General features: G+C 39.3%; 1 protein-coding gene across 5 annotated transcripts in view; it reads right to left on the bottom strand.

Moving 5' to 3' along the window:
• Positions 1–337: 337 nt before the first annotated feature.
• The window catches only part of LOC148845283 (plant/protein (DUF810)), a 162333-nt gene continuing 141551 nt past the window's right edge, over positions 338–21119 (bottom strand). For all 5 annotated transcript variants that reach the window (XM_088954741.1, XM_088954739.1, XM_088954738.1 and 2 more), the window contains 6 exons: positions 3919–4023; positions 3706–3812; positions 2259–2336; positions 2080–2175; positions 1764–1859; positions 338–712 (listed from right to left, as the gene is read on the bottom strand). In XM_088954741.1, the coding sequence (XP_088810867.1) occupies positions 539–712; positions 1764–1859; positions 2080–2175; positions 2259–2336; positions 3706–3812; positions 3919–4023 (656 nt within the window). In that variant the 3' untranslated portion in view covers positions 338–538. The remainder of the gene's footprint in view (positions 713–1763; positions 1860–2079; positions 2176–2258; positions 2337–3705; positions 3813–3918; positions 4024–21119) is intronic.

Below are 21119 nucleotides of genomic sequence, written 5' to 3'. Positions count from 1 at the left end.
TATAGATAATTTTTATATGTTCCATGTATCAGAATTGTACCGGTCCGATACGTTGCGAAATTTTGAACCTTGCAATGAGCTGGCATTTACACTCTATTTGCACCATTTCCAAACGCAGCCTTGGTGAAAACTACTGAGGTCAAATCCAAGGTTACAACCATATGTATATAATAGGCACTAGATGGGTTGAATAACAATGGCTAGGGCCCAATTACTACAACCCTAATTGAGTTATCAACAAGGTTTGACTTTCCAACCCAAGTCCCTCTAGATATTTCATCGGACGCTAAGGTCGAACCTGGTCCAGTTTGAGCAACCACATTGTACACCTTGAACAGAAATAATTCATTCTTCTCTCCAAGAGGCTTTGAACGAAAGATAATTACAAACAACATCAACACAGTCGTTCAAACGAGAAAAAATGGAATCGAATAATTTAAAATGAATCCAAATAAATTACATTCACGTAAAAGAAAGCCTTGAAAGAATGCTCCATTTTTTTTCTTCTGCTTATCCGGATGTTCCAAACAATATGGCTTTAAGCAGCAGATCTTGGTATCTTATATTGTTTCTTCAAAAATTGGTTGGCCTCTGAATCACTTCTGTGGCATAAAATTCTCAAGAGAGTTTGAGTATCAGCACCCAGTTTGCCTCCGCTTCCTTGCATTTCTAGTCCACTTGCTGTTTTCAAGTCATCAATCAATACACGAGTCTGCAGAAAAAAAAATTATATTAGATCCCGCTCAATAGGTGTGATTGAAAAGAAATATAGTTATAAAACAATAATTTATAATGATTTTATTTCCTAATATTAAATTCTAATTAACATAGAAATAGCATGTGGACTGCTAACCCAAGTCCTTGACTAGTAAGCCTTCTTTCTTTAATCCACAACCTAGTAAAATAAAAGGCTAGGTTCAGAGGTATTACAACAGCTTTTTGAGCTGCCTTGATTGAACACTTTGCTAGAATAAATGAGGGTTCGATTTGATAAACCCATGAATCTCTATTGTAACATTCAAGTAGCAATAAGCATTGCCACCAACCTTGTTCAGAATGATCACATTAAACTTACTGAGGTATGGGCACTTCAATAAGGAACATACTGCAAGTGGAAAGGTGTTTCTACCCTTGGTCAAGTTTGAAGATAAATTGGCTGATTGTTTGATTAGTGTACCTTAGTCCAAGTTGGAGGATAATCTGTGCAAGCTGGGAATGTACAACATCTATACTCAGTTTGAGGGAAAGTGTTGAAAATAGTGTTAGCTTAAGGGTATTTTAGAAACTGTAACTATGTAAGTTAATCAGAGGTTTTATGTAATTATAATTCTCTGTTTTTGGTAAGCATGTAATTATATATATATATATATATATATATATATATATATATATATATATATATATAAAGTAGGTGTATAATCCACGAGCGTGATCCACCGATTCTTTCAACTTCTCTTTTCTACTCTTCTGTTTTCATTCTCTTCTTGTTTTCTTAAGAAAATCTTTTAATAAATTAGTCAAGTTCCTTGAAAGAGCCTTAGATTAGACATGTTGTAAGGACCTTTCCAGTGAAACATGCCCATTAATAGAGGGTGAAGATACGAATATTGTGGATTCCTTTGTGGGAACTACCCAGTATGTCTGTATGATTTTAGACTTCTCCCCTAACCGACTGTTCTAGCAAGCAATACCCAGAGTTCTACATACAAATGTATGCATGTACACATGTAAGGTCTAACATCAATTGGAGCATGAGAACTAACCTCACATCCATGGAGCTTTATTACATGCCGAACACGTGCCACTAGGTTTTCAACTGCCCCACGAGGAAGCCCATCCCCGCCAGAAATAAAGAATTCCTGAATAGAAAGACAGAATAATGAAAAGAGATATATACAATTTCCTTTCTGAAATTTGAAAGAAGAATTTCCTTAAAATTGGAAACATGAAGAAAGATAATCTTGTATTTTAAATTTTCAAGTGTGTGATGGCATCTTTTACCTGTTTAACTCCCCACAAAAAAAACAGGTAGTAATAAAGCCTGTAGTTCTAGCATTCAAACAGATCATGGTGACATACCTTCAATATCTCCAGATCTTCTTCCAATAATTTAGCATCACTTGGAAAGAAAACACGTGATGGACCTCCATCTAGAATCACCCGCAGTAACCCATCCTGGCAAGGATACTCATTTGACTAAACTTAAAAGTTCTAGGATCTTAAGAAACTTGTTAAAAGTAGTTGGTTGTGGTACAAACCAATGATGCTTGAAGAAGGCCTGTCACAATGCGATCTCTCAGTGGCTCAACAATAACATCACAGAGTTGATTTAGTACCTGCAGCAATTAATGTAACAGCTATGTCCTAAGAATAGAATCTATGTTTAATAATCAATTGGAGGTGAGTTCATTTTTCAAAATGAAATTTATGCAGAAAAAACATTCAATTCTCTAAGATCTACTTTAATAACATCAATGTTCCTTTGGATGGTCAGATAAATTATAACATAGTTCAAGAATTATCAATAGAAAGAATTAACTATACTGTTTCAATCAGAAATATTTTGGGCCTAGGAGATCCCAAAGTTGGGAATAATTGATTTGTAGTATGACCTCTGCACACACACATGTACAAACTCCTCTATTTTCATAATGTACTTTATTAAATGCAGTTAGGTTTGATGTAGTTCTCATCATTGATCATCTCATTCTAGAATGACACTCTATGGTTTTAAATGTAGGCAAAAGCTCTCCACATGTCATGCAATTCATGTATTCAGTATCTAGGTGTACAAATTCACACAGAGTGCTATGTAATAGTGTGGTTATTTTTATGTTGTAGGTTTTTATGGTTGCCATTTATGGAACCTGTCCATCTAACAATGTCAAGGAAAGAAATGTAAACATTAGAATTTCCAAGAACCAAACAATGTCACTTTTCAGTTTCTTTTTTTTTTTTTTTTAATCTAGAACTTATAGAGACAAAGATAAATCAACATCTTCTCCTAAGCCATTTACATCTACTGACAGCATTCCAAGAATGCTGTTTTCTATAATAATTGCAGTCAAAGTCCAATAAGACTTGTTAAGAAAACTAACTGAAAAATCAGTCTGCATTTGATGCCATTATGACCAAAGAGGAAGAAGAAAAAAGTAACCTTCATAAAATAAAAAACAAATGACTAAATCACCTGTCAAGGTCCACTGATGCTGAACATGTTACATTAAAAAGAGTACCCCTAAATCTTAAATTAATTAATATCTCTTCAATACGTGATCATATGTGGAATTGTGGATATATAGAGAGAAGCCAAGTATCAAATGCGACCTAATGCTTTCAAGGTGCATTCATCTTGCAATATTTATTTTTCTGCGTAAAAAAGCTCAAAAAGATTCTGGCTCTAGAATTTCATAACTATACTTGTTTATAGATAAGGAGAGTCCGCAGCATGGTCATGAAAGTGGCAAGGATAGCAAAGGCACACTAAGGCGGCTCATGAACTATAATAATGGAAGAAGAAAGAAACTCAAATGGAAAAACTAAATGCATTATACATGCAAGGAATAGCTCTGAATATTTGATCAGTATGCTATTCTTACCTATGAAATAATTTTATATTCCCCCTTGAAAGTTAATTTCCATCTTTGTGCCATAAAATGAGAATTATTTAATGTGAAAAAAGAGTCCTACCAAAACAAAGCTTACCATATCAAGTGGTTCAATTAGTGAATCCAACCTAGACTGTGAAACACCATTTCTGTACAAGTTGTCTATGAATTTCTCTCTTAAATCCCAAAAGATAATTTTAGTTCCTGCACAAAAGTCACAAACCATATTGATGTATAATGACAAGCTCTCTTTCATTTTCCTTTTTTGTGTATAACTACTATTGACAAAATAATGTGATGATAATGATACCTGTTAACTCACACATTCTATCAATAGCTGCGTTTATATCTTTCCTACTACCCTCAAAGGCGTCCTTTTGGACAAAGCTTCTTGATTTTTCATCCATGGACCGCTCTACATATAAGAATGAAAAATCATTAAAAGGAAGCTCCTCTTTTCATGGACAGTGTTTAAGCCAATGCAATTGCAGACACTGCAGAGATAACATTTACGATAACAACCATGTCGACCCAAAGGAATGTTTGCATATGAAATATCTATGAATGGGATTCAGATGTGGTGCAAATGAAAAGGGCTGCACCAAAGTGACTTTTTCTAACTAAAATTTCAAATTAACCAAGTATGCAGTATGGATGCTTCACCGAAATTGTTCTACAATGCTTGGACACTTCATATACCTCACATTGAAGACTTAAAGGAAGTATGGACCATGGACATAAACAACTCAGGAAATAATATCTTAGTACTGAAAATTTAAATGAACTAGTTTGGAGTGCCACAAACAAATTTAGGCTTCACTAGAATAATGACTATGACTACAATTATTAAGACAGACCAACAGCGGACTGGAAAGTACAAGGCTGCAATAAGGTATCTGTTAAAATAATTTAGTTGTTGATGTTAGGGTCTGTTTGGCTAGTTAAAGTGTTTCTTTTTTTTCGTTTTTTTCTTTCTGTTATGTCTGTTATTGTACTCAGGGGCACAAGGGTCTTTTCCCTTGTTATTTCTGCCGCCCTATATATATTAAAATAAAGGCTGGCGCCGCCAATACTGTTACATTGCAAAACCCTTCTCTCTTCTCTCTTCTCTTCTTCTCCTCTTCTCTTCTCTTCTCTTCCTCTTATTTCTGGCCGGCCATACTGTCAAGATGGTATCAGAGTGGGAATACTGATTAAAGAGAGCAGATCGAACAACCTTTACTGAGAGAACAGATCGAACAGACTTGCTGAACCTGGGCGGAACAGAAATCTGAATCTGGACTGAAAAAACAGCTCTACAACTGGTACAGTTCTCCCGTTTTCTCTTCTTTACTCTCCTGTGAAAACCATATGAATCTGGCGGCTGAATGCTGTCGAATCTGTATACCCCTGTTTTTCTTGGATCGTGTAATCCTGTTCATGTGTTAAGAGACAACTGTAGGTCAAGGATGACCTGTCATCTCAAAAATTCGATTTGATTATAAGTGATAAGGATCTCTCCTGCTGATTAATGGCTTTTAGACATTCTGGAATTCTAGTAGGTTGGGACTGTTAAAACTGTACAGGTCTGAAATCTGCCGAATACTACCTCTGTTTTGTCCTGAATTTGGTACTGTTTGTGCTCAACCTTGTTTTTAAACCCAAGTGTGTGGGTGTGGACTGAGTGGAGCATTGTTTTGTGGAGTAAGGAGGGGTCCTAAGTCCGGTGTTTGGGACTGATTATCTGTTTGACCATGTCGTCTGAGAATTCTGCTACTTCGGAGATTTCAGGGAGCCACAATGGAGTGAGTGGGGGAATGGATATGAGCTTTCCCATGGCTGTTATTCCCTTTGATGGTCTGAACTACCTTGAGTGGTCTAGGGGAATAAAACTCTACATCACTGCTAGGGGGAAAATAGGATACATCAATGGGAGAGTGAAGGAACCGAAGTATGGAAGTGCTGAGTATGATAGGTGGAACCAAGAGAATAGTATGGTGATGTCTTGGCTCTTGGTTTCAATGCTGCCACAAGTAAGGAAGACTTTTATGTGGGCTGAAACTGCTTGTGAGATATGGGAACAAGCAAAGTCCACCTATTCAAAGCACAGACACTATGCCAAGATATATCAATTGCAAGTTGAATCCTCTACTTGCAAGCAGGGGGAGAGGAGTCTCTCGATGTACTATTCTGATTTGACATCAATATGGAAAGAACTTGATCACTATCATAATGTGAATTGGAAGTGTGATGAAGATGCAAAGGCCTATAAGTCACTTGTATCTCAGCATCGAGTTTTTGCCTTCCTCCTAGGGTTGAATCCTTCGTATGAGTTCATCAGGGTGCAAATCTTGGGTAGTAAAGACTTGCCATCAGTTCAGGAGGTGTATGCCTTGGTGCAGTCAGAAGAAAGCAGAAGAAGTGTGATGAATGGTGTAGAAGGGGAGTCAGTTGCCCTAGCTGTCCGGGGAAATTCAGATACAAATGTCGGAGGTGGTTTTAAAAAGGGTGACACTCAGAAAAAAATAGATGATAAGAGCAAACTTTGGTGCACTCACTGCCAGAAGACACGACACACGAAAGATACATGTTGGGATTTCCATGGAAAACCTAAATGGACACTGGATTTGGGTAAGAAGTCAACACTTGATCAGGGCAAGAAACCAGGCCAGCAGAATAAAAAAAGGTATAACTTAGCTAATATGGCGTCGACAAAGACTAGTCCTTTGGTAACTCAGGAGAGGCATCCCAGTTCTGACCCTAAGGAAGATATTATCAACTCCTTTCGTGAACATTTGGAATTGTATGGTAGGACTCTCCGCTAGATGGATTCTGGTCCTACTCCCTCTACCTCGTTTGCGTCTACATCAGGTAATGCCACAGCCTTCCATGTGTCATCTCATACTACTGATTCTCCTTGGATTATTGACTCCGGAGCCTCAAACCACATGACCGGTAAGTCAAATTTGTTTCAAACATATAACCTTCTCTCTGGGAGAGATAAGGTAAGACTGACTGATGGTTCTTTTTCTACCATATCTGGCCGAGGTACCATACCTCTCCCACTTGGCCTCACCCTTCCTAATGTACTGCATGTTCCGAAATTACCTATTAATTTTCTGTCCATTAGTAGTCTAACTCACTCCTTGAACTGCTTAGTCACTTTTTTTCCATCTTCATGTGTGTTTCAAGATTTGGCCTCGGGGAAGACGATTGGTAGAGGAAGCATGGTGGATGGTCTCTCCGTGTTGCAGAATAATGCTGGTCATGTGGCGACAGAGTCCATGAGTTCGTCAAGTGAGAGTCAAGCCTATTTATGGCATAGTCGTCTAGGTCATCTTTCTTTTGAGTCGTTAAAAGTTATGTTTCCAAAGTTGTTGAGTCCTTGTTAGTGAGTCAGCTACAGTGTCAAACTTGTCAATTGAGTAAGCATTGTAGAAGTTCTTTACATTTGCGAAATAAAAGATCTGAATTTCCATTTCATATTGTTTATTCTGATGTTTGGGGCCCTGTTACTCTACCTACTGAGGTTGGCTATAAGTACTTCATTACCTTGATTGATGATTATTCTAGATACACTTGGGTTTACCCTATGCGATCTCGAGATGAAGTGCCACAAATTGTGAAAGATTTTCAACGCATGGTGTTCATTAGTTCCAAACGGAAATCCATATCTTCTAGTCGGACAATGCGAAGGAATATTTCCATAGTGATCTCACGGAGTTTTTTGCTTCGAGTGGGTCACTTCAGCGAAGCTCTTGTGCCAGGACACCCCAACAAAATGGTGTGGCTGAACGGAAGAACCGCCACCTTCTCGAAGTCGCTCGTGGCTTATTGATTCATATGAATGTGCCAAAACGGTTTTGGATGGATGCAGTCTTGTGTGCTACGTATATCATCAATCGCATGCCCTCTCGACTACTAGAGTATAAGGCCCCACATCAGCTTTTGTTCCCTACAGCCTCGTTGTCCACCATTCCGATGCGTGTTTTTGGGTGTCGTTGCTTTGTCCATAACCTGTCCCCTACTCGTGGTAAGCTTGATCCTCGGGCTATTCCTTGTGTTTTTCTTGGTTACCCTTTATCTCAAAAGGGGTATCGCTGCTATGATCCCATTGCTCGCAAGTACTATGTTTTCATTGATGTCTCATTCTTTGAGAATCAACATTTTTTCTCGGTTTCTCCTCAAGGGGAGAGTAGGGTTGAGGAGAAACAAGCGACGACTCAAATTCAACTACCTCCTTTACTCGATCCTCCTCCATTCTGGGTTTTTCATCGTCGTCATAAGAGCCAGCAGAGTTCAAGAGCCGTGGAACCTGACACTATGCAACCAACATCATCGGATTCACCCGAGGCAGATCCGTCTCATCAGCCAGGTACACTTGCTCCTATTTATATGTCTGTTCCTCTAAATGTTGATTCACCTGTCACCAATGATCTTAATATTCCTATTGCTAAGAGAAAGGGTGTTAGGTCTTGTACCACTAATCATCCTATCTCTAATTTTGTGTCCTATGAGCATGTTTCACCTTCATACCGTGCCTTCCTCTCTTCTGTGGACAGTGTCCCCATTCCTAAGACTGTGGTAGAAGCTTTGTCTAAACCTGAATGGACAGATGCAATGCAGGAAGAAATTGATGCTTTACACAAAAATGGCACTTGGGAGTTGGTAGATCTTCCTGAAGGAAAGGAACCAGTGGGGTGCAAGTGGGTGTTCACAGTGAAACACAAGGCTGATGGAACTGTTGAAAGGTACAAGGCTAGACTGGTAGCAAGAGGCTTTACATAGGTATATGGAGTGGACTATGCAGAGACTTTTGCTCCAGTAGCCAAGATGAACTCTATTAGGATTCTTCTTTCCTTGGCAGCAAATCTTGACTAGGAACTTCACCAATTGGACATCAAAAATGCTTTCTTGAATGGTGACTTGGAAGAGGAAGTGTACATGACCCAACCCCCAAGGTTCTATGCCAAAGGCAGTGAACAAAAGGTGTGTAGGTTAAAAAAATCTCTATATGGGTTGAAACAATCACCTCGAGCTTGGCTCAATAAGTTCCATTTAGCAGTTCAACAGATGGGGTTCAAACAATGTCAGTCAGATCATACTCTATTTGTGAAAAGAGGTGAAGGTAAAATTGCAACTCTTATTGTGTATGTGGATGACATAATGATCATAGGAGATTGGGAGGCTGAAATCCGGAGACTAAAAAAATTCTTAGCCACTCAATTTGAGGTGAAGGATCTAGGCCCCTTACGTTACTTCCTTGGAATTGAAGTTGCCCTCTCTCACAAGGGCATCTTTATTTCCCAACGGAAATATGTACTAGATCTACTAGAAGATACATGCAAGTTGGGGGTAAAACCATCTGATTCACCAATTGAACCTAATCATCATCTGGGAGACAGTCAGGGAGAATTTTTGAAAGATGTAAAGAAGTTCCAGAGACTCGTGGGGAGACTTTTGTATTTGTCTATGACCAGGCCTGATATTGCCTATGCAGTGGGTGTCCTTAGTCAATTCATGCATAGCCCTAGGACAACTCACTTTGAGGCTGTAGAGAGGATCTTGAGATATCTCAAGAAGTTTCCTAGAGTTGGTTTGTTGTTCCAGAAACACAATCACTTAAAGGTGGAAGTATATACTGATGCAGATTGGGCAGGAGCAGTCAATGACCGAAAGTCTACCAGTGGGTATTGTGCCTTTGTAGGAGGAAGCCTGGTCACATGGAGAAGTAAAAAACAAAGTGTGGTGGCTAGATCCAGTGCTGAAGCAGAGTATAGAGCGATGGCTCATGGGGTTGCGGAAATCATGTGGATAAGAAATCTGTTAGGTGAACTGGGTTTCGCAGTGAGCAATCCTATGTCACTCTACTGTGACAATAAAGCTGCCATCAATATTGCTGCTAATCCAGTCCTGCATGATAGAACGAAACACATTGAAGTGGACAAGCATTTTATTAGAGAGAAATTTGAAAGTGGAGAAGTGTGTACACCATATGTCAGCTCAGAAGAACAACTTGCAGATATCTTCACCAAAGGTCTTCATCATGTGCGGCACAAAGATTTGTGTGACAAGTTGGGCATGACTGACATCTATGCTCCAACTTGAGGGGGAGTGTTAAAATAATTTAGTTGTTGATGTTAGGGTCTGTTTGGCTAGTTAAAGTGTTTCTTTTATTTCGTTTTTTTCTTTCTGTTATGTCTGTTATTGTACTCAAGGGCACAAGGGTCTTTTCCCTTGTTATTTCTGCCGCCCTATATATATTAAAATAAAGGCTGGCGCCGCTAGTACTGTCACATTGCAAAACCCTTCTCTCTTCTCTTCTCCTCTTCTCTTCTCTTCTCTTCCTCTTATTTCTGGCCGGCCATACTGTCAAGAGTATCCAAGATGTAGAGTCCATTGGCTACACTCCCATGAACAATCCTTCTTCCCTAAGTCTAGATCCTAAGAGACAAAACAGTTAGGAAACCATGTAATCTATAACAAGTTTCTTAGGTGTGCCATGGATTCTTTCAATAATCACAAAAGACATGTTTATCAAACAGTTGATGCCTCCTTAACAGTCGAGTTATTAGAACTAGTGGTAACCATGGCAGTTTTGTCAAGTCCAACCCTTGTCACCATCATCTTATACATCTCACTTTACACGAGTAAACCTCCTCAATATAGGTATGTCTACCTTACCAAGAATTTGCATCCAAATGATCTCAAACTCCAGATTAAGCCTTGCAAGAAATTCAAACACCCTATTACAATCATTCTACTTCTTTTAGACTTTAGCATTCCTGGGACTATGCCAAGTAATGACTTCACAGTCAAGTAGTTCCTCCCACATTCCTTGCAGGGTAGCATCATTGGCTGGAAAACCCATCTCTTTGTCTAAAGGTTGCAATATCCTTCCTTACTTGATAAATCAATGCATTATTCTACTTTTGTGAATAAGTTTGGGTAACCCTATTTCAGATCTGAGTAGCTATATATAACTAACTGCGACCACTCCAAGAATATTGGAATAAGAGCATGGAATGAAGTGGCACTCTTCTAAAGAAAAAAAAAAAGGTGATGGAATGGAAGCCCTCAGATAGCAATAAAATCAAGCTGAATTTCGATGGGAGCTCTATAGGGAAACTGGGACTGGCTGGCATTGGTGGTGTGTTTAGAGATTCCTCGAGCAAAGTGATGGCAATGTATTCAGGACCTTTAGGGGTAGGAGATTCACTAAAGGCTTAGTGCTGCTACAAGGTCTAAAACTTGGTAAAGAAAGAAAGCCTACAAAACTTGGAGGTCAAAGGGGATTCAAAACTGGTTATCTCTTGCACTACCACAAGGTGTAATGTTTCTTGGATTTATAGACACAACCTGAGGGAAATAGAAAACCTGGCAAGGGAACTCAATGCCACTTTTACTTAGATCAGAATGACTGCAAATGAGATGGCCAATTCATTAGCCAAGCAGGGGGTCTATAGGCAGCAGTTGTTTTCTCTCTTTTGGGATTGACTGATGACGCGTGATTTGTTGTATTTCTGTAACTTGTTTTCTCACTTATTAATAAAATTAATAAGCCCCTCGGTGTATATGCAGGAGTAAGGCTGTGCACATCTGTCCCTTCCCAGTTCCCAGACCCCATATTGGCAGAAGCCTTGTGCGCTGGGCTGCCTAATGAAGGAATCAAGGCCTAAGGCACACAAGAGAAGTTGGATCATCATCATCATCCAACCCATATCCCAACTAAGCACTTAATACATGCTGGTATTCATCTAATAGCATCCACCAATGATCACAACCTTTAAACACTGCCAGAAATGGGGGAAAAACCTAGAGTGGAGATCAATGTTCTAAAAGACATTAAAGAATATTTTGCGTGAGAATTATCACTTCACACCATTCCTAAAAGAGATTCCACTCAAAGATCTTCCAATCCCTACAAGAAAAAAGAAAAGAAAACCTTTATCTGTCTGTAACTCTGTACAGTCAACAAACTCAAATATGCATTTTCAAGAATACCTTTGGATCTTCCAATCCCTACCCCACCTTGGTATGACTCTTAATTTCACCGATATCATAGTTGTCAGTGAGCCGCAGTCTCCTAGGTAACTAGGTTCCCTAGGATTGGCACATTGCTTGAACACCTTGACTTATAGCAACATGTGCCTGCCTAATTGATAAGGTTCCTGGCTAGGCAACAAAAATAAAAAAATGGGCCCTTATAGTCATATGATATCATTATGGCTGCCTATATATCATTACCATGGCCCTTAAATAAAACAACAGCTCCACCTCTTTTCCTTTTTCTCTTTTACTTACACTCAATCTTAAATTTTTATTATCTGCAATTTTAGCATTCTTTAGTTAATTTGATATGATATTGCTCTATTAAATACATATTATATTACTGTTAAAGTATTGAAATCAATATGTTTAAAATATTGTTGTTTTTTAGATGTGATGGTATGCTATGTTTTGAGAGGGCTGAATCATAGATATGATGGTATGCTATTAAATCAATATGTTTAAAATCAAGGTGTTTGAATTTCTTACAGGGCTGAATCCAGAATATGACATTACCAAACAAATTATATTGTCAAAGGATGATATAACCCACTCCCAGGCTTATTTTATGGTGAGTACTGAGGAAAGCATAAGGCAAATATAAGTTTAGGGGGCAGTTCCGGTTGAATACTTCGCTAACGTAGAGGTGAAACCTAAGGTAGTTTAGGGAAGGATATTATATGTGAGTATTGCAAGAAGCCAAAACATACAAAGGATACTTGTTGGAAGTTACACCCAAAACTTCTGCCAGCTTGGTTCAAGAATGCTAATAACATTAAGAAAGAAGGAAATGGAAAGACTAGGAATGCTAATGCAGTTATGGTTCCAAACAGTGACAAGGGTTCCAATGAAAAGACTGCTATTGAGCAACTAACAGAAGTAAAGGAAGAATTTGAGAAGTATGAGAGGATGATTAATCACCTTGAGAAAACAATTGCATCAGCTTCTAATTCCTCAGGCAATTCAACTTCCACTTCTTTTGCACATTGAGGTATACATGCTACTACCAATCATGCAACTATCTTAGGTAATCGTAGAATCCCTTGCATTATAGATTCTGGAGCTTCTGATCAAATGACTAGTTTTTCTAACTTATCTAACTCCTATAACTTGCTCTCTTTCATGACAAAATAACCCTAACCGATGGCTCTTCTTCTCCTATTTCTGGCAAGGGAGATATCAAGACCATTGGTTTCCTCACCCTCACATTTTCTCTCCATGTTCCAAAACTCCACATCAACCTTTATTTGTAAGTAGCCTGACTAAATCATTAAATTGTTGCATAACCTTTTTTTTTCTTATTGCATTTTTTAGGATCTCTAGTCTTGGAAGATGATTGGGAATGGCCATGGGGCGAATGGAATAGTGCTTGATGTTCTTGAGCAAAGCCAAGGATAACCCCTAAAAGTTGATTTTGGATCTTCCTCTTCATAGTCCATTAGTCATGTTACGTTTTGCCATTTTTCAATTTGTCAAGTTTGCATTGTAAGGCATGTGAGTTTTCAAAGCATTATAGAAACACTTATCCTTTGAGTAATAAAAGCTCTACTTTTTCCTTCCATATTGTAAACTCTAATGTGTGAGGGCCTTACCATTTACCTTCCATGGGTGGTATCAATACTTTATTTTGTTTATTGAAGACTTTCTCGGTACACTTAGATATATTTGATGCGTTCACATGATGAGGTCCTTAAGATTGTGAAACAATTTCATGAATTTATCCTTACACAATTTGATACTTGTATCAAGATATTCTAGTTGGATAATGCAAAGGAATATTTTGAGAAGAGTCTTGTTTCTTATCTTGATACTTTTGGGGTTATTCACCAAAGCCCTTGTGTACACACTCCACAACAAAATGGAGTTGCTGAACGGAGAAAGCATCATATTGTTGAGGTAGCTAGAAACATGTTATTTGCCTCATATGTTCCTACTAAATTTTGGGGGGATGTTGTTATTACAACAACTTATCTTATCAATCGTATGCCATCTAGAGTTTTCATTTCAAGTCCCCCTTTAGCCTGTTATTTTCAACAAAGGCCTTTTTATATTCCTTGGTTTATGCCTTCACATAAAAGGGGTTACTGTTGTTTTGATCTAGTTAGTGGCACTTGTTTTGTCTCCATGGATGTCACTTTCGTGGAGCCCATTCCCTTTTATGGCCATTCTCCTACAGCGGGGGGGGGGGGGGGGGGAGTTCATTTAAGGTTTTTTTTTTTTTTGATAAGTAATAGAAAAAGATTTTATTAATAAATCATCATAAGCAAATTATACAAATAGCACCATATTAAATTGAGCCTAGAAAAGATGATCCCTATTCACCCCTTGCTTAGCTAATCAGTCAGCTATCCCATTATCTAACCTCCTTTCCCACTGAATTCTTACTGTCATATTGGAGGTCAACCATTTGAATCTTTTCATAGCTTCCTTGTAGGCCCAAACAACAGTATCCGGATTCCTTAGGCACCCAATTATCAGCTTTGAGTCCTCTTTAATTAGCTGTCTATCAATGTTCAACTCTCTAGAAAGTTGTTGTCCCCTGCAGAACAGCATGAAACTCAGCTTGAATAGACTCCCCCGCACCAATAGGACCTTTATTTCTGAGCTCCTTGCTACAACTCCTCAATTCCTCCAAATATCATCAAAGGAAAACATAATAAAATCCAGAGTTTTAGCTCAATGGATAGCGAACTGCAAAAAATGACAGCAAACTGTAGTACACGTTGTCTATTTTTTTATCAGTAAATATGTGTTTTATTAAAATTCAGATTCAGATTGTAAACATTTTATACAAATTAATGATGGAACTGTTGATCCCTTTTCCTCACTCTATTCATCCCTCATTACAATGAAGCCCAAAATAATTGCTGTCTTAGTACCCCTTGTTTTGCTAATCCATCAGCTAACCCATTTTCACTTCTACAGACCCATTTGAATTCAGCCTCAACCTCCTTGGCAATCTTCTCCACTTCCCTAATCACATGTTTAAATGTCCATGGGGTGTGGCTGCTATTTGTAGCTCATGAGATTACTACTTTTGAGTCCCCTTCCACTTCAACGCGTTTGCATCCTAGTTGCTTAGCTAGCCTTAACCCTTGTAATAATGCCAGTAGCTCAGCCTTTAGAGAGTTTCCGTTGCCAATCGGCCCTGAGAACATACCGAATATCCTCCTGCCTGGGGTTCTTAATACTCCTATTCCTGAGATTCCTGGATTTCCATATGAGCACCCGTCTGGTTTCCACTCCGGCCTTTATTTATCTCTTACTCTCGAAGATTGTGCCACTTCAGGCCATGTTCTTAGAATATCTGTAACTGAGAAGACTTGAAAGCAGTCCAGGAGTTTTACCCAATGGGCTACTTTCACTTTGATATTATCAATCACTTCCTCTACTGTTCTACTTTTTTCCAGGAAAATTCCGTTGATTCTCTCTTCCCATGTTACCCAACATATTGCTGCCTTTGTTGCTTTCCACATTACCGTCCCTCTTTTCTTTCTCTGTCTCAAGAAATCATGGTTGAAGAGTCCTGCCACATCTTGAGGGGGAGCCCACCTGCAGCCAAAGAGAGTACAAAAGAAATCCCAAATTCGATTCACAAAAGAGCAAGATATCATCAAATGAGAAAGGGTCTCACCACTTTCCCTACACAGTGAACACACATGAGGAGAAAGGCACATATATGGCCTTCTTTTCTGCAAAATATCACAAGTGTTTACCTTACCAAGGAAAACTTCCCAACAGAAAGCTTGGATCTTCGGGGGAATAGGCTTGCACCAGATTTCTTTCACAAGGAAAGTCCCACCTAGAGGGTTGGGGGAAGCAAGTACTTTGGAGAAAGAGGAGCAAGAAAAGAGGCCATCTAGAGAGCCTACCCATATTCTTGAGTCTTCCAGTGAAGGGTCTAGGTGGATTTGCCCTAATAGGTTCAACAAACGAGTTAAGGATTCACACTTGTTTTCCCTTAGATCCCTTCTAAAACCTAAATTCCAGTTCACACCAGTTGGACACATAGATCCTAAAGTAGAAATCTGCTGAATTAAAAAATATGAAAGAAAAGTAGTTTCTTGAAGAGAGAAGGAACAAAGAAGGAGAATCAGAGAAGAAGAGAAGTTGAAAAGAAAGGAGAGAAATAATTTGGCCGCCCCCTTCACTTATTATTTATACTAAAAATAATAGAGCAATACAAAGACAACTATGCCCTTATAGGGTGGCAAAACATAAAACAACATATATAACACTCAAAAACATAATAAAATTTGGACTCACATAACTACTGTGGTCCCCACCTCCTATCTAACAACTAACATAAAATATCTACTCAGAAAAACATCATAAAACTGATTAATCTTCAACACTCCCCCTCAAGTTTGGAGTAAATGTCACACATTCCCAACTTGTGTAGATCATGTTCAAGCTTGTTCTTTGCCACCCCTTTAGTGAGAACATCAACCAACTGCAACTCTGAAGAGACATAAGGTAAACAAACTTCTCCGGTTGTTACCCTTTCTCTTATAAAGTGTCTATCAACTTCAATGTGTTTTGTCCTATCATGCTGAATTGGATTGTGGGCAATATTGATTGCAGCCTGATTGTCACAGTATAACATCATAGGTTCCTCTGCTTTCACCCCAATCTCACTCAAAAGAGATCTAACCCAAAGAAGTTCTGAGACACCATGAGCCATGGATCTATGCTCAGCCTCTGCACTTGACCTAGCCATAACCGCTTGCTTCTTACTCTTCAAGGAAATCAAGTTTCCACCTACAAAGGTACACACTCCTGATGTAGACCTCCTGTCATCTAAGCATCTTGCCCAATCTGCATCTGTATAGGATTCTAGCTTTAGATTCTCATGATTTGAGAAAAGAATGCCTCTGCCAGGGTGCTTTTTCAGATATGCAAGTATTCTCTCAATAGCTTCCCAGTGCTGAACCCGAGGTGCATGCATGTACTGACTCACAACACTGACAACATAAGAAATATCTGGTCATGTCATACACAAGTACAATAGTCGGCCCACCATTCTTTGATATCTCCCCACATCCTTTACCAACTCACCACCCACACCATTAATTCTATGATTTGGATCAATAGGAGTGTCTGCTGGTTTGGCCCCTAGCTTCCTAGTCTTCCGCAGTAGGTCAAGTACATACTTTCTCTATGAAATGAAGATCCCATGCTTGGATCTTGCAACTTCAATCCCCAAGAAGTATTTGAGCTCACCAAGATCTTTGATCTCAAATTCTTGCTGCAATGATTTTTTGAGATCATCAATCTCCTCTAGATCATTTCTTGTCACCACTATATCATCCACATACACAATCAGAATTGACACCAGAGCATCTCTCCTCTTCACAAAGAGGGTGTGATCAGACTGTGTCTATGTATATCCAAAAAGGATGAGTTCCCCTCTGAACCTGTCAAACCAAGCCCTAGGTGATTGTTTCAGTCCATAGAGATTTTCTGACTCTACACACCTTCCCCTTACCAACATTTTCATAAAAGCCTGTCGGAATGTCCATATATATTTCCTCTTGTAAATCACCATTGAGGAAGGCATTTTTTACATCAAGTTGGAACAAGGGCCATGAATAGGTGGCTGCTAGAGGTAAAAGGATATGAACTGAACTCGTCTTAGCTACTGGTGTAAAGATTTCTAGATAATCAACACCATAGGTCTGAGTATACTCTTTTTCTACCAACCTTGCCTTGTACCTCTCTATCTTGCCATCAGCCCTATACTTCACTGTGAATACCCATCTACATCCGATTGTCTCCTTGTCTGGGGGGAGATCAACTATTTCCCAAGTTTGGATTTTAACCAAAGCATCCATCTCATCTTGCATGGCTGTTTTCCACTTCAGTTTGGAGAGAGCCTCAATAACATTCCTGGGTATAGACATAGAATCCAGGGAAGAAAGAAAGCATGGTAGGAGGGTGATAAGGCACTGTAGGAAAGATGGTGTGAAATGCAATGGGCTGTACACTTTTTCTTCCCCTTATGAAGTGCAATGGGAAGATCAAGGTCAGTGGGATCAGCTGCAACAATGGTGTTAGGGACAGGAACATTATCATCAGAAAACATAACAGACTTAGGCTCAAGAGGAATACTTGGAACTGTATCTGCCGAATTTGAAGTTTTAAAAGGATTAATAGAGAGTGGTGTGGGTTGAGGATGTGTGGAGTCAACCATCATCTGCCGGCGCTGATATTGCTGTTAGGCTGCCCGTAGTGGCTCAATTAATGAAACTGGAGGTGTAGGTGCTAGCTGAACTGATGGAGGCACCAAAGAAACAGGAAGAGGAATAGATTGTGAGTTCTCCTCCCCAAAACTCTCCCCCTGAGGAGAACCACTCGAGAAGAAGGTGGATTCAAAGAAAGTAACATCCATAGTGACAAATCTGCTCCTCGACACTGGGTCATAACAACAATACCCCTTTTGGTTCTGAGCATACCCAAGAAAAACACATTTCTTGGCCTTAGGATCCAATTTCTTGCGATGAAGGTCAAGAATGTGAACAAAGAAAACACAACCAAAAACCCTCAAAGGTATATGAAATATCTCCCCATTTGGAAAAAGAAGACTAAATGGCACCTTAAACCCCAAAGCCCGTGAAGGAACACAATTAATCAAATGCATGGCTGTAAGAACTACATCTCCCCAGAACAACACAGGAACTGAAGCACACACCATAAGACTCCTTGCCATCTCCACAATGTGTCTATTTTTCCTCTCGGCAACTCCATTCTGTTGCGGTGTATATGCACAACTACTCTGATGAATTACACCATGTTCTAAGAGATACGTGGTCAGGTCCTCAAAGTACTCTCCGGCATTATCTGATCTAAAAACCTTAGTTATCACTCCAAATTGTGTGAGAACCATCTGGTAGAACTGTCGTACCAAGTTAGGAACCTCATCACGTGATCTCATCAAATATATCCAAGAATATCGTGTATAATCATCCACAAACAAGAGGAGGTAACGGAATCCTCTCATGGAAGGGATATGATATGGCCCCCATACATCAATGTGAACAATGTTAAAAGCAAAAGTACTTCTTTTATTACTTGGTTTAAAAGACAGTCGACAATGCTTTCCTAACTGACAACTCTCACACTCCAAAGTAGATAACTGAACAGACTCAAACAACTTTGGGAAAAAACATTTCAAAGAACTAAAAGAAAGATGTGCAAGCGATTGTGCCAAAGCATAATCTGGTTCATTGACTCTGACCCACTACTACAACTACTGCTAACATGATGGCCCTGATGTTTCAGAATCTCATCCAGAAGGTAGACTCCATTCACCTCACGACCACTCCCAATCATCTTCTTTGACTCCAGATCCTACAAAACACAATTACCAGGAAGAAAGGTCACGAAACAATTCAAATTCTTTGTCAAAGAACTAACAGACAGTAGGTTGGTATGAAGTCTAGGAACATGTAAAACAGAAGACAAAGTTATATCATTGGTCACTCTAACTGTCCCCTTCCCAGCAATGGGCATATGTGAACCATCTGTTGTAGAGACTCTATCTCTACTAGAGCACAACTGATAGGAATTGAAAATGGTAGGGGCATTAGTCATATGCTCAGATGCTCCTGAGTCTATAATCCAGGGAGGTCCCTCCTTACCTGAAGTGGATGCAAGATTTGCAATTGCATATACTTGTATATGCAAAGGAAGTGGTGTAGATGGCTCATGCATTCTACTGTCCATCTGGAAAGCTAGAGCTAGATGAATCTTTCTTACTCATAAGCTGTCCAAACCTCTCCAATTCTGTTCTCACTACTGCTACTGCAATGGATTCCCAACCAGTTTGGGAAAGAGGGGCCAAAGGATCTACTGTAGTGGCTACATTTGCATTTCCCTTCTTGTTCCTTATCCAAGCAGGCATAAGATTTGGATGAAGCTTCCAACAAGTGTCCCTGGTATGCTTAGGCTTCTTGCAATAATCACACACCAAGTCCTTCTTATCTTCCCTTCTAGTCTCATTACTCCCCCTGTTTCCATTCGGCTTAGGTTTTGTTGTGCCCACCATAGCTGACTAGTCAATCCCAGGCTGTCTCAGCATTACATTCCTCCTACTCTCCTCTCCAGAGACAAAGGCATAAGCTTGAGAGAGTGTCACACCCTCCCTAGAAAGAATATGCTGTCTAGCAATGTCAAATTCAGGGTTCAGCCCTGCCAAGAACTCAAAAACCCCATTCCTCTCTACCAGTTTGTGATAGGTTGCTGCATCATTTACACTTTCCCATACCACAATTTCTAAGTGATCTATTTCATGCCATGGGGTTTTCAACATGGAGAAATACACAGCAAGAGGTTTTTCTCCCTGTTTCATACTTATCACCTGATTTCTTAACTGATAGGCTCTGGCTTCATTTTGCTTCTGAGAGTAGGTTTCAGTCACTCCATCCCAAATCTCCTTAGCAGTATTAGCCCATAGGAATTTTTTTGCAATATGAGGTAACATAGAATTACACAGCCAAGACATTACCATGTAATTCTCCTACAGCCATTGGGAAGAGTTTGTATCAGGTTTCTTCTCCTCCCCAATTGATTGTGCCCACTCCAAATAATTTGTACCATCAAGTTTTACTGTAGTAATGATCCCAAACCCAAAAATATCACTACTACCTCCAACACCCAGTCCCATAGTACCGGTAGATTTCATCTCGGTATTCCAACTCTCCATCATACTTCAAACAGTTCAACTGTAAGAAAAAATAGATTGGAGACCTTCCAAAAATAATTTAATATCACACACACAGAAACCAACCCTTTTGGAAGAAGAAAACCCTATCTAGAGAGAAATCTCTCTTCTCCCCTACCTCTCAATAGAGAGGAGTGAATCAATCACTCTAGGAGGCTCAGAAAATTCCAGAAATCAAACCACCCTCTTTAGAAAATCAAAAGAAAACTAACAATACCTGGGCGCCCAAGATCAGGTCTAAAACAAAGAGTCCAACTTTTTTGGGACTCTTCACCGTACTCCAGTTCTTCCTGATTTTGATGTCGAACAATAGATCACCTTCCTGATGACTAGATCCCACCAAAAAATCCAAGAACTGGGCAATCTAGAGCAGATCAATCAGCCCTTTATTACTTCATGCAGTCGGCTGATCTAGGGCTACATGAGAATGCTTCAAGAAACCCTAGCCGATGCTCTGATACCAAGTAGAAATCTGCTGAATTAAAAAATATTAAAGAAAAGTAGTTTCTTGAAGAGAGAAGGAAGAGAGAAGGAGAAGAAGAGAAGAAGAGAAGTTGAAAAGAAAAGAGAGCAATAATCTGGCCGCCCCCTTCACTTATTATTTATACTAAAAATAATAGAGCAGTACAAAGACAACTATGCCCTTATAGCGCGGCAAAACATAAAACAACATATATAACACTCAAAAACATAATAAAATTTGGACTCACATAACTACTGTGGCCCCCACCTCCTATCTAACAACTAACATAAAAATCTAC

Source organism: Nelumbo lutea, chromosome 7 (genome assembly GCF_056320005.1).
Source record: "Nelumbo lutea isolate HS-2025 chromosome 7, American lotus-T2T, whole genome shotgun sequence".
NCBI classification, from domain to species: Eukaryota; Viridiplantae; Streptophyta; class Magnoliopsida; order Proteales; family Nelumbonaceae; genus Nelumbo; species Nelumbo lutea.
The sequence above is the reverse complement of the archived record's forward strand: the minus strand, read 5'-3'. Positions and strand labels throughout refer to the sequence as shown.